Genomic DNA, 18665 nt, shown 5'->3' with positions numbered 1-18665 from the left:
ACCAAGAACAACTGTCTACAGGCTACTGTGACATATAAAACATTAAAATAACAGCAAATAATTAGGGCTAGTAGAGGGTAGGAAATATGTCATAACCTGACAAATGTCACGGTCTCAAAGTTGTGCTCAAAATTGGCCTCGCAGGGCCTGCATTCTCTAAGTCAGGGGCTTATTTCCCTCCTCACCAAAAAGCATCCTCTACACAATAGCAAATTAGTTAAGCCTTAAAATTTATCTTTGTCATGGCACAGTGTGCCAAAAGAAGCGCGTGGCTAATCCCCAGAGATGCTGCTTATTTAAAGGTATAATGAAGACAGCAGGTGTTCCATACAGACGTCACTTCTTCTAGAAGACACTTATTAAACACTTTATCTCCTGTAATGTCCACGTGCTACCTATATTTTATTTCAGCATTCATACTAGCCAAAAGCAAATGGTTTCCTTTTCGACTCACTGAGCTGAAAATTAAGAACTACTGGGCTTTGGGTTGTTTCAGTTTGATTTGTAAAAAAATCCTGAATGCAATGATTCAGGAGTCAATCCATACTGTTTTCTAGTAATACAAAGCTGTGTTTTGCAATACAAAAATCCTCTTTTACAAGGAAGCATGCCAGACTCCTCCTTCCCCTGGCAACCCAAACCTCTGAGTTCTAACCACCCCACATGACCGTTCATTGAGATTAATCAGAACAGATATGAAAAGACTGCATTCAATAAAACTTAAAAAGCTTTAAATTTTGTGTACTTTAAGTTAAATGAAATTGCCTGGTGCCAGGGTTCCTAAATGGTGTGTTAAAGCAGCCTTAAACTAAGACAGAATTCAGCAAGTTCTGGAGCCCTCATGAAAAAAAGAAATTGTGTTTTCCAGTTTTGAGCTATCGTGCCAGAAGTAGCTGTGACTATTCTATGTGTATATTTATGTTTTCATATCTCTTAGATAAATATCTAGGAGAAAGCTAGGCCATAATGAAGGTTATAATGTAATTTAATTTCATTAGCCACTGCTATGGCCAGGCACAGTGGCTCATGCCGAGTGTGCTGACACACACCTGTAGTCCTAGCTACTAGGAGGGCTGAGGTGGGAGGATGATTTGAGCCCAGGAGCTTGAGGTTGCTGTGAGCTCCGATCCTGCCAGCCTGGGCAACAGAGTGAGATCCTGTCTCTTAAAAACAAGCAAACCACCACCACCAACAAACTGCCAGTTTTCCAAAGTAGTTGTACCATTTTACACTCCCACTGGTAATGAATCAGAGGTTCTAGTTGATTCACATCCTCATCAGTACTTGGTATTAACCGGTTTTTGAAAATTTTAGTTACTCTAATGGATGTGAAATGGTAATTCATTGTGCTTTTTTAATTTCGAATTTCCCTAATGAATAATGATGTTGAACACTTTAAACAAACAAGATTTAATCCACAGTGACAGAAGTCAGAAAAGTGTTCATCCTTTATTGGGCTTGTGGTTACAAGGTTGCATGCATATGTAAAAAAATCATTGAGCTGTACACCTAATATCTGTTGTGCATTTCACTAAAAGTAAATGGTAGAAAAGTAAAGAAAACAAAAAGAAAGGAAAAAAAAAGAGAGAAAAGAGAAAGAAAGAAAGAAAGAAAGAAAGAAAGAAAGAAAGAAAGAAAGAAAGAAAGAAAGAAAGAAAGAAAGAAAGAAAGAAAGAAAGAAAGAAAAGAAAGAAAGAAATTGTTATAGTAGCCAAAGAAAGCTGGCTACTACAGCTCTAAACTACTAAAGATGTAGTTTACAAGCACTAAAGATGTCCATACCCCAGGCAAATGGACATCTTCAGCTTGGAAGATTTACAGTGGAGATGAAAAGGGAAAGAAGGGACCATGCCAAAAGGAAAAGAGGAGACAGGACCTGGAGACATCCTGATTTGGACACTCTGTGCTCTGCTCAGACTCCTCATCACTCTACCCATCCATAAGCATCCTACAGAGACTCCAAATTAATGGGTGATGTATGGTTTTCCCCACATTTAATTCAAAACAACTTTATGCCTTAAATGGGCTGATACTGTGAGACTATCAAGAGTAGGGCAAAGCTAATATTTAACATTGTTGGCAATACATAATTTATTTATGCTTATTTTAACAATTTTTCTTTATAAAGGTTCTACATGATTTTGCAGAAATTTTAGAAAATGGAATTAAGCCAAAACAGGAAAGTAGAAGTTACCACAATCCTATTCCTGAGAAATAAGGACAACTGGCATCTTGTTAAATATTCCAACTTCTTTAATAACACATATATTAAATGTTACAAAAACAAATGAGTCTCTACTTAGAATGACATTTGTATCCTGCTTCTAATTTAACATACAAAAACTTGCTTCTCTGTCTTTTTAATGGCTCAGTATTATTCTATATTATGATTTATTTAATCTGTCTCCTATCATTGCACGATTAGATCATTTGTGATTTTTCCAAAGCAAACGATTACAATGTAATTTTAGTGAGCTTACGATTTATAGTAATTTAAAAAACTGCACAATTTGGGTCAGGTATTGTGACAAAAGGAGATTTAAATAACACAGATGTAACACAAAAAGATCTGTGGTCTTCTAATTGAGATTTGTGAATATACATAAATACATATTATGCATGACTCTCACATCTGGCTCTCCCTAACTAAGTACAACAGAATTATAAATAGTTTTGAATCTTGGAGAACTCCCATGTGATGAAACTAGACCACTCTGAGAGCTATTTGTGATTCTGTAATAAATGGAAACCAACATATGACTCTTGGTTTTTCTCACTAGCAATACAACAGGATAAAATGGATGGGAGAACGTGTACAACCATCAGGGAGAGTGCTTAAAAGATGCAAAGCAGATGACAGTGAAAAATCTCATGTGAATAACTCCCATTAACAAGTGACTAGAGTAATGTGCAATAACAAAATCCTGAAGTCTTAAGGCACAATTAATGCAAGCACATTCATTCTTTTTTGTTATGAATCATTTATTTTCTAAAAGGACAATTAATGAGTCCTATTTAAATTAACAATGCAAATATACTTAATTCAAATGTCACCATATTATATCTATATTATATATAGATATATATCTATATTAAAAACAATATTTTCAAACTCTTATATGCTATAATTTTTGGTAGAAACAAGTGACAGCCCAGCAGATTACCTATGATTGCCTAAGCATTTCCTTGAGTGTATGCCTTATGAGGTCCCTAAGAGACAGGAGGGCATCTTTTTCTCAATATAAATGATTTATTGTGTAAGGAGGGTGTTCTTTCCCTATAGAAATGATTTACTTCACAATTTTTAAATTCCTGTCAGGAATTTTTGCTTAAAAAATCCCAAACCAACCAAACAAAAGAATTTAGCCAAACATATATGGACAAGTGAAGATAAAAGAGAAATGTCATTGTTATCTCTATTAGTAATGTAGTCTTTTTAATTAGTAAAGACTTATCTATAGTGACCACAGATATACTTCAGAGTTTTCTGTTTTCTGAGTTCAAGGTGATCACAACAGCCAATCCAACCCCAAGAATATAAACGTCCTCTAGCTTAGTTATGTGGGGTAACTATAGGGTAGGCTACAGATTTATAAGAAAATAATGCATGCTAATCTCTACTTTAATAGACAATTCAACAGCAGCCTAGATATACTTTTTCTGAAGAGGCTATGTTGTATAATGTGAAAAGTGTCCTGACTTGGAATAGAAACATCTAGCCTTCTTGTCTGGCACTTAACACTTAGGATGTGACCCTGGGAAAGTAATTTAATTTCTCTGTGCCTCTATTTCACAGTCTAAAATAATGAAGATAATTAAAAATGCTTATTTTGTAGGGTTCTGTGTAGGCATGTGAACAGTAACCACCAATTAATGCTCACTGACCTAAAAAATTTCACCAAAATGTTTACAGTGGTTTCTTCTGGGTGCAATGTGTTATGGGTAGTTACAAGGATACAACCCAATGTTAAGTGTTTTTTCTTTATATGGTAAGATTATAGATTACTTTTTAGAATTTTTTCACTGATGATTTGTATTTTCTACAGTGAATACATATTACTTTCATAACTGGAACAAATGCTGCCCAAATTTTAAAAGATCATACTAGATGAGCTCAAGTACCCATCATCATCTGTCTCAGGCCGTCAGCATGGTCCACCCTGGGGACATATGGAATTCAGGTGGGACTTCCAGAAAAAAGTCTATTCCGCTAGCAAAACAAAAGCTGATACTAACAATAACAATAGCGCACATGTCACAGGTGTTGCACATGTACACCAGAATCGTTTCTCACACTTCATCGCGTGTGTCCCACACCTCCAGGGGCCAGGTGGACTTGCCCCTGCCAGCAGGGGAAAGACTGAGAGGCCATTTACAGTCAAGCCCAGAAGGCTGAAGGCTGATGCAGAAGTTCACTTAGGGGCTCAGCTCTAGGGAGACTCATAGGAGCCCTAGAAAATGTGAGTGCAATCTAGCACCTTCCAGAGAGTAGACTCCCAGGCTCTTCACAGCCCAGCCCAGGGGGCCCAACCTACTTCACATCTGCATCCCCAGGCTGGGACACTGTCAATGGTAGTCCAGGCCATAGCTAACAAACACATAGACTGTGATGGAGTATTAAGCCCCTTGATGTTTCTAGACCTGTTTTCTCATTGTCGACATTGTTTACAACATGTCAGATATCATGCTAGTATAGTATAGTTCTATTCGGAAATGTTGTTATCTTGTTTTCCATCATATACTGTAGGAATAATTTAAATATTTTAATTAAATTTTTGACGAATTATAATTATGTAAAATTATCGGGTACACAAGGATTTTATGATATATGATACAAATAAAGCAAAGGATCACAGTAATATACCCCTCCCCAAGACTGAAATGGCAGTTATACACTTAATACCCTTAACAATGTGGGTCTTTATGAACAACTAAAAAGACAACTTACAGCTGAAGATAAAATGTTAAGACACGCCTTGCAAAATGTTACATACACTTTTGATGTGTACTTACAATGCTTAGGAAGGAATGCAAAAGGCTCAAATTAAAGGAGAATGGAATTTTATTCATCGAAAATATCAACTATTGAGTTTATAAAACAAAGTTCATTGCCCTCAGCTCAAAAAAGGCTACTGCTTTGTTTCATTTTTTTTTAGTACAGATACACAGTATAAACACTTCACACTGTTAACTTTTGGGTCAATAAGAATGTAAGTTCTATTGCAATTTATTTTAAAGTACTATCTGATATCTTTTTTTCCAAATTAATACATTTTTAGAGAAATGACAAGGGTTTCTGAATCAGGTCTATCGTAACAGCTTTCTCTAATTAGATTTGATCTTATGAAACACGAATATACAGATCAGTAAATTCTGAGATTAAAAATCGTAAAAATAACTTGAGTATCCAAATCAATGTATTAGTAAAGTGCATTTTCTATAAATTCTTATGTAACTTAGGGAATCATGGTTGCTGAAGTACAGAAAGTCATAGACTGATAAGTGATCACTGCACATGAAGTCAAAAGTTACTGTATCTCTCTCCTAAATCTAATATATGGGTTAGTTCAACTGAAATAGGTCACTTCAATCTCTTGTCGTTTGGCAGAAAGAAGAGTACTTTTACCTTGAGAGTAAAGAACAATATTTATTCATTTCCATAGTCTACAAGGCTTAACAGCCTACAATGCTGACACATATCAAGGGCTCATAAAAGTTATGCTGAATAACAGAATGAAGAACATCATGCAAGGTAAGAGTTCTGAAACCATTAAAATTTGGTGGCCCAAAATGTAGTCTCTGTGTGCACTGGTGGGGGCACAGGTGGGTAGAATTAATGCATTAAAGTTTTGTTTATACTTTTATTGTTAAATCTACTCATTAGCATCTGAATAATGCCTTTCAATGATGATCAGGGGGATAGGTAGAAGAGGTGAGGAGGGATTATAATTAATTCATATATAACTATTAATGTCAATTTCTCAAACATTTAAATTTCATGTATCTCTGCTCTGCCCCACCTCTTTTTTTAAAGCAATGACTGGGCTAGAGTTCATATTTTTAAATGTGAAACCTAAACAGAAGCCTGTTTCTTCCTAATAGGGACCTAAACAAACTCTGGTCCACTCACTTTATTATTTCTCTTCCTGGCTGGGATATTTACATATTGTTTCACAGATTGAGAAGAGTACGTACTTATATTTCTTTAAGTGCACAATTTAACATCTAGACACAGTCATGAATATCAAACTTTATTCACTGAAATGAATACCTTCAACATACAGAGTAGCAAGTAAGAACCAGTAATCCAAAGCAAGCATTGTTTCGCATTAAAATTGCTTTTAGAAAATCTGGCAGATGGTACTTTTTTATTACATAGAAAGTTTTCCTGGGGGAAAACACACCAAATTACTTTAAAAAAAAGTTAAGTGGTCACACAGAATTAGCTGTACATCTCTGTCCCAGCTGTAACACTCCTGCTAAGCCAAGCAAGACAGCAGTGAAAATTTGCATATTTTAAAAATTGCCAACTGCATTATGCTTGCACTGGGCCAATGAAAGGTCATATAATCATGCAACTGAATAAGATACTACCACCTAATGCATGTATTTATCAATTTAGATATGCCTTGTATAGTTGTGGGAATTTATCTTCCAGAGATCTTTCATCTGTGAGCCCTGAAACCTACATGTCAAACACCAATGTTCCTGATACTCTTATCTTCTTTTAGCTACATCCTTCGCCACCACTCAGTCCATTAACATAGAATAAGGGAACTAGAGGAGACTTTGAAGAGTACCAATTCAACTCCTTCATTATAGAAAATAACAATAAAACTGAGATCTGATCAGATTCAGTGATTCACACTTCAAGTACAATTAGTTAATGGTTAGGTCAGGATGGACACTCAGGCCACTGAAGTTCCTATCCTTTTCTTTTGTATCACACCATCAAAGATGAAAAGAACCTGAACACAATTTATTCCATTTTTCTCAAAAATTTCCACACAATAATAAGACAAATTCTACTGTTACACACCTTGATGTTGGTTCGGTAAAAAGAAAAATGTACAACTTAAAACAAATCCTTTTTTTCTTCTACTTAAAATGTACCCAGCTGGTCCCTATGAACAAATGATGCTTATAAACAGGAATCGAAAGTATCACCAAATGATCTGGTAACAACAAAAACACTAGATATTAATTTGAAACTTAAATTTTTTTCCAATATGTCTTCCCTGGTAATTTTTCATCTACAGTCTAAGAGACAAAGCTGCAATCAGTTTCATTCTCCAGCCAAGACCTTTGTAGTATATTCTACTACAGTTTCACATATGGCTACCCAGTACCCCCAACTGCACAGTCCAGGGTGGGGGATAACAATTCTGCATGATTTTCACAAGACAGCCAAAGTGTGATTGTGGCCATTTGCCTTTCAGAAGAGTCTAAGAAAAGAAGCACAAGTTACTCCACATGTCAGTAAGGATTTCCAGCTTTAACCAGTACACATGCTCCAGGCTTGCAGACAGAAATTAAAAAGGACAGAGCTTTGTACCCAGCGCCAGCTGAACTTGGTGGCAGGCTATTAAAAAAAAAAAAAAAAAAAAAAAAAAAAAAAAAAAAGCACAAATTATACATGGAGGGATGTGGGGGAAGGGGAAGAAGAAAAAATGCAATGAGCTAATGTTTCTAGTTGGCATCTGCCTTTTGACTCAAAGAAAAAAAGATGGCTCTTTTCCAAAATGTTCTATTATTGTGGTATCAGCTGCCTCTTGGACTCGCTTATAAAAGCTGAGACTGCCAACAGAACAAGACAAGATTTCTGTTAATAGTAGTCAATGTGCAAGCCCCTTGAATAACAAGGATTTCACTATTTCTTCTACAAAGGCTACTTAGATATTATTATGCCTGGCATGGTCTTTATGACTTGTAATTATGGCCAGGTACTATTAAGAAATATAATAGCAAATTCTGAGGATGAAAAGTTGTTACCTTGATCTTTTAATTTACCATTACAACATATTTAATTAAGAAACAGTTTGAAACTATAATTATGTGTCACTTAACAATGGGGATATGTTCTGAGAAATATGTCATCAGGTGATTTTGTACTTGTGAAAATATCATAGAGTATACTTACACAAACCTAGATGGTACAGCTATAGCCTACTACACACCTACGCTATAAGATATAGCCTGTTGCTCCTAGGCTATAAGCCTGCACATCATGTTTCTGTACTAAATACTGTAAGCAACTGTAACACAATGGTAAGTATTTTTATATCTAAACATAGAAAGGTATAATAAAAATACAGTTTTATACTCTTATGGTACCACCATTGTATATTCAGTCCATCATTGACCAAACATTATGTGGTACATGACTATAATTGATACTGGATGTTCCTTGCAGGACTGGCATTCTTTCCACCAAATAAATTTCTGTTAGTTGGCCTTTTCAAAACTCAGTACTATTATAATTCTTACACTAACCCCTTAGTATGAAAACTGGGAATCCAAGATAGAATTAAGTATTTATCCAGGCTTTTTAGAAGAAAATATAGTTTCCACCCATGTCATGGGAGAAAGATCCTATAAAAAAAAAAAAAAAAAACCCTGGTAAATAAATGTGCAAGGAATAGATTAAAACCCCATGAAGAATAAGCAATGCTCCCGGTTTCCACTTGGGATGTAGAAATCTGGAAAGAGCATCATCACTCCCATCCTTACAGTATAAATGAATGCTGGACAATCTGAAAATTAATAACTTTTCTTGAGCTCAACAAAAAGCTGAGATAGCAGGGCAACCAACTAAACAAATATAAATCTAAAATGGTGCATGAGCACTTGTTTATATAGGATAGGCTCTGCTAGATACCAGCAAAAAGCATTTGGCCAAAATTGTGAATGGATTGGTAAAGGCTGAGTGTGAGCTAGTAAGAGGACCCAGGACCCTTGGGGGCTGTGATATAAAGGAATTCACACCACTTTCAGGCTCTTCTCAGGATCTGGTGTCACAAAAGAGACTGGTGAGAGTCCAGAGAAAGCATCCTTAGTCATTATGGTACAGCCCTGGGGGAAAGAACAGCAGCTGCTGCAAAAAAGGTATGAAAGGCTGCCTAGATTCTTCTCCCTTCTGTCCCTATGTAACAAAAACCTTAACTACTTGGAAGAAGGGCAAAAACCACTGTTCTCCTTAAAACTGCAGTCCCCAACCCCCCACGGCCCACTACTGTGCACTGCCACCTGAGCTCTGCACCAAACCCAGGGTGACTGTGACTGCCCAACACTAAGACTTAATCAGAATATACCCACCCACTCGCCTCCCACCACCAGACTAAAAAGCATAGAGGAACTAGTAATTGCAGTATACCGCTGGGAGAGGGACGACAGAGAGGAAGGAAAACCTGTCTGAGTCACCGCACAAAAGGAGGACCCCAAACTGAAGTTCAAGCAGACAAGTGAGAACAATCCTCTAGCAAATCAGCCCACATTCTAAGAACAAGGTAACGGCAGAGGAATTGGAAGCCCTTGGTGTATCCAGAGTAGTCACTGCAACACTATGTATTCAATAGTACTCACCATAATTCTGTGTAATTCAAAATACTCACAGTATTCAACAGAACAAGCAGACACATAATCAGTAGGGATATAGAAAACCTGAAAAAATCCAACAGCTAAGTTGATCTAATTAACAAGTATAGAACACCCAACAACAGCAGAAATCACATTCTTTTCAGGTACACATGGTATTTTTACCAGAATGAACTGTAACACCTCACAACCAGGTGGGATTTATCCTGGGAATGCAAATCTGCTTCAACTTTAAAAATCCAAAAATTTAGCATGTTATTTAATAAACTAAAGAAGAAAGTATATAATCACCTTGACAGATGAGAGAAATCTTTTTAAAGTACTATTTACAATAGCATACCTCCCCCTCCAAAAAACATAAAATAGGTATAAATCTAAGAAAACATACAGAGGATCTGTAGGTTCAAAACTATAAAACACTGGTCAAAGAAATCACAGAAGACCTAAATAAATGGAGAAATATAAACTCATTCTTGTTAAGACGCCAATTCTCACTAAACTGATCTATAGAATAAAAATCCTAGCAGGATTTTTAGTAGATATCAACAAGATTCTTCTAAAACTAATGTGGAAAGGCAAAGGAACTAGAATGTTCAAAGTAATTTTGAAAAAGAACAAAGAGGATTCATGCTATCTGATTTCAAGGCTGACTATAACACTACAGAAATCAAAGAGTATATAGCATTGGTGAAGGCATAGATTTTCACATATATCAATGAGGAAAAATATAGAGTTCAGAAATAGATTCATATAAATATAGTCAATTGTTATTTCACAAAATTACAGAGGCAATTCAATGGAGAAATGATAGTTTTTTCAACAAGTAGGCTGAAACATTTGTAAGTCTGCAGACAGAAAATGAACCTGGATTCATACCTCATATCTTATACAAAAACTAACTCAAAGTGAGATATATTATAATAGATCTAAATGTAAATTTTAAAATTATGTAACTCCTAGAAGAAAATGTAGGAGAAAATCTTCATGCCTTTGAGTTAGGCAAAAACTTCTTAGATACAATGATAAGCATGATTAAAAAAACTGATAAATCGTACTTTACCAAAATTAAAAACCTTTGTGCCACAAAGGATACTGTTAAGAGAATGGACATGAAAGCCACAGACTTGGAGAAAATATCTGCAAATCTGATAAAGTACTTGTATTCAGAATATTTAAAGAATTCTCAAAACTCAGGAAGAAAACAAACAACCTAATAAAAAACAGGCAAAATAATGGAACAAACACGTCAGCAAAGAAGATACACAAGTGACAAATAAACACATGGAAAGAAACACAATTAGTCATTAGAGAGATATAAATTAAAACTACAACCTGACATCATTAATCACCTATTAGAATGGCTAAGATGAAAACAACTGAAAACACCAAATGCTGAGGAGGATCCAGAGCAACTAGAGCTCTCATATACACTGTAGGTGGGAATGGAAACTCGTACAGCCACTTTGGAAGCAGTTAGGCGATTTCTTTTAAATAAACATACGCTTACTATATGTGTGCACCAGCAAACTCACGCCTAGGTATTTACCCAAGTGAAGTGAAAATGTAGGTTCACACAAATACCTGTATGCAAACTGTTATAGCAGATTTATTCAATACCAAACCTGGAAACAACCAAAATGTCCTTCAACTGGTGAAAAGATTAAAAAAAAACAAACTGTGGTATACCCATACAGTAAAATACCACTCAACCGTAAAAGGGAACAAAGTATCAATACAGTTAACAGATGGAGATGAATCTCAAATACACTTTGCTAAGTGAAAGAAGTCAGACCCCAAAAGATAAATATTGTATGATTCTATTTATATGACATTCTGAAAAAAGAAAAGTTATGGAAATGGATAGATCAGTACTTGTCAAGGATTAGGGGTGGCGGGGAGAGACTGACTACAAAGGGAGAGTCAGGGAATTTTTTTGGAGTTATACAACAGTGCTATATCTAGATCATTGTTATGGATACACAACTGTATGCTTGTCAAAACTCACATAACTGTAAATCACAAGGAGTAAATTTTACTACAAAGAATTTTAAAGAGGTAGGTAAAAAATTAACAAGAAATCCAATGATATAATGGATAGTCTTGCAAAGATCAGCAAAGACAACAACCATTAGCTGAAAGGTTGTTGGGAAACAGGATATTCATAGAGTAATATAATGATACCACCTCAAATGGAATGGGCAAAGGCTAAAGGGCAAAAGTATACATTTGCACCAGAGATTTGTCAGTCACCACCTGAACCCAGTGATCAAAGTTAGCAGGATTAGTGGGATGGCCTGACACTACATAGCTCCTGCTTATGAGGCAATAGGAAGAACACAGCATCATCTATGATGTATTCTTGCCAAAAATGTTGAACCTAAATCCAATTAAGTCCTCAAATGTAAGTGCCAATGTACAGAAATATAGAGGGTAGAAGAATAAGTTAAATAGCACCATGAAGAAATAACCAGACAAAATGTGGGATTTCTATAATTCAATGAGACTGGTGCTCTGGGAAAAAATATCATTTAAAAAAAAACAGGGTATATATAGTGTTATATTAATAGGAAATAACAATCAAATGCAACACTGGGACCTTAAAAAAACTGGCTATAAAAGACATTCTTTGAGAAAATTGGGGAATTTTATATTTGAACTAAATTTAGTATTTATTTATTAATACTAATATAAGTTATTTGAGAATTACTACTAATTTTCTTTGATGTGACAGCGGTACTATGGATAAGTAGCAGAATGTCCCTGATTCTTGGGAGATACACATTGAAGGACTTAGAGGCAAAATAACAGAATGTCTGCAACCTATATTCAAAGGATTCAGCCTAAACAACTCTGTCTCTCTTCTTTCCTCTCTCCCTCCCCTCACCAAACACACAAATTCTACATGTTTATGAAATACTGAAAACTATACCCCCTTGAAGATCCACAATGACACTGCTATACTACTGATGATTCAAATTAGTTCTGCAATTAAGAAACCAATTTATTAAATTAATGTTTTCCAAACTTGTTTGACCACAGAATTTTATTTTCAATGGATGTTATGAACAGCATATGGAACCAGTTTCAAGAAAACTGATCTAAAAGGACTTCTTGAAGTGCATTATACAGTAACCAACAACAGCAAAGGAAGTCATTTTACAAATTGTTTATATTAATTTCAGTTTTATTTTCCTTTGTATGTCATTTTGTGAATTATATGTTCAAATTATCTTTCATTTTTCTAACAAGAGTTAGTGCTAATTATTGCGTTGTATGGGTTCTTTACATGTTAATGTTATTAATTCTTTGTCAAAGTTTTTGTTAGAAAACCCATTGCTCTTCTATTCAATAATTTTTTCATTGTTTTTATAAAGTCCTGTATCCAAAACTCAATAATTAAATATTCACCATCTTTTTGTGGTTTCTTTTCTTTTTAAAATATATATTTACTTATGTTTATATTTCATTCAACTAGTTTAGAATTTGTTTATATGATGTGGTCAGGATCTAACCTGATTCTCACCTCTCCAAGCTACGTAATTTTTCCCAACACAATTTATTCAATAAGCAATTTTCTGACAATATAAGTTATCTATTCCATAAAATAAAAAAGACTAGATAAGCTGATATTCACTGTAACACAGAATGCTAAACAAGGATTCTTTTGTTAACTTCACTGAAATGTTTTAAGGATAAGAAGAAAAATCAAAAAAGTTTATTTAAAATAAAGGTAATAGAAAAATTTAAATTATTTCTATTGCTACTTAGGATACTCTTCTTATTTATTTTTACAAGAAGCCTTTTCAAGTGAATACAATTTAAATTTATGAAAACACAACACTACTATCAGGTTACTTTCTAAAGTCTTTCAAGGGAGCACGTGTCTGATTTTTTTTAACCTGTTACTAAAACCTTAAATATCATTTATTTCTAAACAGGAAAAATTAATATTATCTACTTATACCAACCTAATAATAAACATATTCTTTATTAAGGAAAAAGTTTCAAAAATCTACTATAACTTCCTCTGATCCACAAAATGTAAGACCCTTTCCCTGTAGCTAGATTCAAGTCTCTAAAATTGCTCCAAAGTCACCAGGCCCATCAGAGGATGCTTTCATCAACAGATCTTCTATGCTCATGTCTCTGAGAGATAGATATAAAGACAAAAATCATTGAAGGAAGTCATTATTTTCTTTCTCTTCCTGAAAAACACACCTGGTACTACTACTATTACTACCACTCTTACAACTACTACTACTAACTCCTTGTATAACTACTGATGGGGGCAAATAACAAACCTTTAGAAATAAAACTACAAAAAGTATGCTCGTCTTCTCACATATCCTTTCTCTGCCTACCTTAGCATTGGAGATTTTCTATATCTCACCTTCAAATACTCTGACCAAGCTACCTAATTTTTCGCTCTGATCTTCGATCACCCTTTGATCATTTTTGAAGCCTTGATATAGCACTTTTTTTTTTGAGACAGAGTCTCGCTTTGTTGCCCAGGCTAGAGTGAGTACTGTGGCGTCAGCCTGGCTCACAGCAACCTCAAACTCCTGGGCTCAGGCGATCCTGCCTCAGCCTCCCAAGTAGCTGGGACTACAGCATGCACCACCATGCCCAGCTAATTTTTTCTATATATATTTTTAGTTGTCCATATAATTTCTTTCTATTTTTAGTAGAGACAGGGTCTTGCTCTTGCTCAGACCAGTGTCGAATTCCTGAGCTCAAACCACCCGCCTCAGCCTACCAGAGTGCTAGGATTATAGGTGTGAGCTACCGCGCCAGGCCTAAACCCTTGCTATAGCACTTTAAAGTGCATATTTTCTTAAAGAGGTAATAATTGGATGTTGTCCCTCAAAATCTAAGTCTAAATCTTTCCTACCATGCTGTGTTCCTTGGCTCTTGGGATTTTATTTGAAGTCCACCTAGAAGAGGTCAGAGTCCATGCTGAGAAGTTTTGCCCTATTCTACTTATCCTCATATTTCACGTCCAGCCCAGTAGTGATTAAAACCTTGTGCACACAGGAATGACCATGAAAATTTGTTAAAATACAGGCTCTAGGGCTCTTTCCCCAGATTTTGTGATTCCATGGCTAAGGTGTACTTCTAATGGTTGTATACTGCCAGTCCATTGACTACATGTGATATAGTGATTACAGAAATACTTTAACGCTCCACCTCTCCCTCTATACAAAACCACTGCAATGTGACTCTGGTGTTCCTCTTACAAGAGGTGAAGTTTATTTTCCTAACCCATGAATCTGAGCTGGTCTTGTCACCTGTGTTGGTAACAGAATATAGTGGAACTAGCCTTGTACCACCACAAGCCTTACTCTCTTGGAAACCTTATGCTGTGGCCCTGTGAATGAGCCTGGGATAGCATGCTGGATGAGGAGGGATGCACTGCCCAATCACCACCAACAGACAACAGTTAGTCAGATACGTAAACAAGACCACCCTAGAGCAGGGGTCCTCAAACTTTTTAAACAGGGGGCCAGTTCACTGTCCCTCAGACCGTTGGAGAGTGCGGTGCACATTCCACACATGTGCACTGTGGGCCCAGGACGAGTGGGCTGCTAAGCAGGACAGGCAGCTGCTGCAAAAACACCCGGCGGGCCAGATAAATGTCCCCGGCGGGCCAGATAAATGTCCTCGGTGGGCCGCATGTGGCCCTCGGGCCATAGTTTGAGGACCCCTGCTACAGCAACCAGCCCCAGTGGACCACTGTAGACACCTTAGCTCACTAGCCAAAATCAGCTAAGCCTGGCCTAGCTGCCTCACACACTCATAAGCAAGAATAAATGTCTACTGTTTTAAGCCACAAGTTTCAGGGTGATTTGTTACACAGAAATAGATTACTGATACATCACAGTTCTGATACCTTTCACCGGAGAAAATATTGATTTATCTCTTCCTCCCCACTTCACTTGCCAACTTTATAATTTAGGCTTTCATTTCCTGTTCAGACAATGGCAATAAAGTCTTTCAACTTGTCTTCCCACTTATTGTCACCCCCCCACCTCCATGCACACTGCTGCTAAGATAGCATTCCTTAAAGTCGGAAACTATATTGTCATAATTTATGTATTCTCATCATCTAGTGTAATGCTTGCTACCCTATAGGTGCTCAATCCTTGTTTGCAGAATGACTGCTACCAGATTCATAAAATACAGCTCCGTTCATATCACTCTCCCATGCAGAACTCTACTGGCATTTACACCATACACTGAATCCATTTTCCACTTGGCCTATTTAATTCTGGGAGTTCAGTGATCAGGCCTCGGCCTAGTTTCCCATTCTCTCTCCCCACTTCTCTTAAAAATGTTCCATTTAGAAGTGAAGGCTGGCTGAACACGTACGTCCCTTACTTCTGTGCACATGTTGATACTCAGCCTCCTGCCTAGAGTGCCTTCCATATCTCTGCAAATTCTATACACTCTTGAAGGTACAACTCAAATGCCACCTCCACTGTGAAAATCTGACAACTCTAGGTAAGAAAAAGCTCAGTCCTTTCTCTCTGCCTCTAGAACTTAACCTGAGTCTTTCTTAGGACCCTGATCTTATGTTTACTTGTGTGTTATAGCATTTAGCAGGCATATGCCCAAACAGAGATTGTGAATTTTTTGAGAGAAGGTACCATCTTTCCCATCTCTCTGCTTCCTATTGTACCTAACATAGTACATAAAACATAATAAAACCTTACTAAATGTCTACGTGAATGAAAAGATTTTTAGTCACTACTAAAACAGTAAAAACAATAATACCCAAACTCACAAGCCAAACCCAGAATGAAGATGGCAGAAAACAGAGGTTCTCCTACATTAGTTTGTAAAAGAAATTCTTTTTTATTTTTTACAAACTGATATACAGAAAGAAAGCCTGTTAAAATACAAATTCCTAGGCTCTGCCCCCAGAGAGATTGGTTCAGCAGAATTCAAAACTGAGTTTGAATTCTTAGCCCATGTGACTTTGAGGGAGATTTGTGGGAGGTTTATGGGTAATACTTTGATATACAATGACACAGAACCTGCTTTACAGATATGAATTCCAAAGTAAAGTCTCCCTTTTATTTTTTATCATGCACCTAAGAATTTTAAGTTTCTTGACTTCAATGCCAAAGCATCAAGTGCAGCAGGCCTATAAAAAGAACCACTTTAACAATACATACACAGTCTGGCACCTTATTAAGCTTAGGTTGCTGGGAATATGGCATCACACCCCATTCTTTGTAATCACAATCTGAACACATTTTTCATCTACATGTCCTTTTTATAAACTATTTAAAGTTTAATTTGCTACAAATAGCCCTTTTTCAGACCATCTCATCACATGAGGTATGCTTTAAAATAACTGAAGGATGCAAGCTCCTACCTCGGTCCCAAAGGCTGGCTCTTAATGCTCTCTCCAGCTGTTCCTCCTCACTCAGTCCTGCTGTGTATACATCGTAGTTCCTGGGTGCTTCTTCATAGTAGCCTGGCCTGCCATACGGATAATGATTCTCATATCCAGAATGGCCTAGAAGCACAATGAAAAGGTTACAGAACACAGGTATGGACTGTTCTTTTGTTTCATACTTTCTATTTTGTTAAAGCAAAGACAAGGAAATAATTCAGGTCATTATTTTGAGCCTAATAGTCATCCTCAAAATAAGAAAAGATGCCAAATGGAGAAGGCCTCCATGAAGGTAGGCAATGACCATCTTGTCATCGTTGTATTTACAGTGCCCATCACAGGGCCAGACACGAAAGAGTCTTTATGTGCTAATGAAGACAGGAGACATTAACTTAGAAGGTCCTCAGAGGCCTGGCAGAAGGAACAGGAATGGGCTATTTTTTAGCCCATCCAATGGAGTGGATTTCCAATTTGTAACTATTCAATACTTGCACTATTTTCAGGAAGTCCTGACCTGAGTCAAGAGAATGGTAGAAACAATAGTTGTTAAAGTCTTATTATCTTGTGGTTCCATACAATGAGAGGCAGACCAGTGTTTAATAGAGATACTACGGAACATTCCAGACGGTAATAAGATTGAGATGTATGAACCAATTTCTCTCTAATTATAATTGTATATAAGAGATTGTGGTTCCTTTTAAAAAAAAAGTTGCTGGTTGCTAGATAAAGCAAGAGAGAAGAGACAACTTGTTCGTTAAATATTGCTTTAGCCACCAGACTTCAACACCCATTCAAAAAGGTCAATAACAGAGCACAGTTCACTTTTGTAAGATATTTCCATCAATCTTTTCAGTAAGTTTGAACTTGCTCCTTATATTTTCTTTAATTGCCAACTGTTACAGATTTTGTTTGGAAGGGATGTTTATTCCCACAGAAGGTTACCAACCTCACTCCGGCATAATTAGGGAGAAGTAATAGTCTGTTTAATTTTTCCCCTGATTTCTTCTCATTATAATGCCCTTTGAAGATGATGCTTCAAATGTTTAAATGATGTGTTTTTGGTTGTTGACGAAGATTCCTAACCTTTATGGGAGTCTTGTGTCATCAATCTCTATATTATCCCACATAGTGCAGGCCCAAGTTAGAGCTTTAATAAGACTACCGAAAAAAATACAATCGAGCCAAAAGAGGAACACTATATGGCAGAATCTGGTTAGCTGAGACTTCATACTCAGAATTTTTGATAATTGGTCCTGAGGCAATTTTACAATTTACTTTTATATTGGTTATGAATAAAAGACTTTCCCAATATGCAAGATTAAAAGGGAAGCATAAAAAATTCTCAATACTGTAATAGTCTTTGTTTCATTGTATAAACAATGAAATGATAATAAAATACTAATCTGGTTTCAGCTGATAATATAATTATGTGTTTATATTTGTCATGTAAAGAATTGGTGTCTGTTGATGTTTTTAGAACAGCTTTATTGAGATATAACCAATATAACAATTTACCGATTTAGAGGGTACAACTCAATGGTCTTTATGATATTTTAGAGTTGTACCACCATCACCACAATCAATTTTGACTACTTATATCATCCCTCAAAAAAGAAATCTGTACCCTTGGGGGTCCTCAAACTTTTTAAACAGGGAGCCAGTTCACTGT

General features: G+C 36.2%; 1 protein-coding gene across 1 annotated transcript in view; it reads right to left on the bottom strand.

Moving 5' to 3' along the window:
- Positions 1–18665, bottom strand: part of RHBDD1 (rhomboid domain containing 1) — a 124330-nt gene that overhangs the window by 43892 nt on the left and 61773 nt on the right. Inside the window, exon 6 of the mRNA XM_012749476.3 lies at positions 16976–17119. Coding sequence (XP_012604930.1) covers positions 16976–17119 — 144 coding nt within the window. The remainder of the gene's footprint in view (positions 1–16975; positions 17120–18665) is intronic.

Source organism: Microcebus murinus, chromosome 8 (genome assembly GCF_040939455.1).
Source record: "Microcebus murinus isolate Inina chromosome 8, M.murinus_Inina_mat1.0, whole genome shotgun sequence".
NCBI lineage: Eukaryota > Metazoa > Chordata > Mammalia > Primates > Cheirogaleidae > Microcebus > Microcebus murinus.
This window is presented reverse-complemented; position numbering and strand designations above follow the sequence as displayed.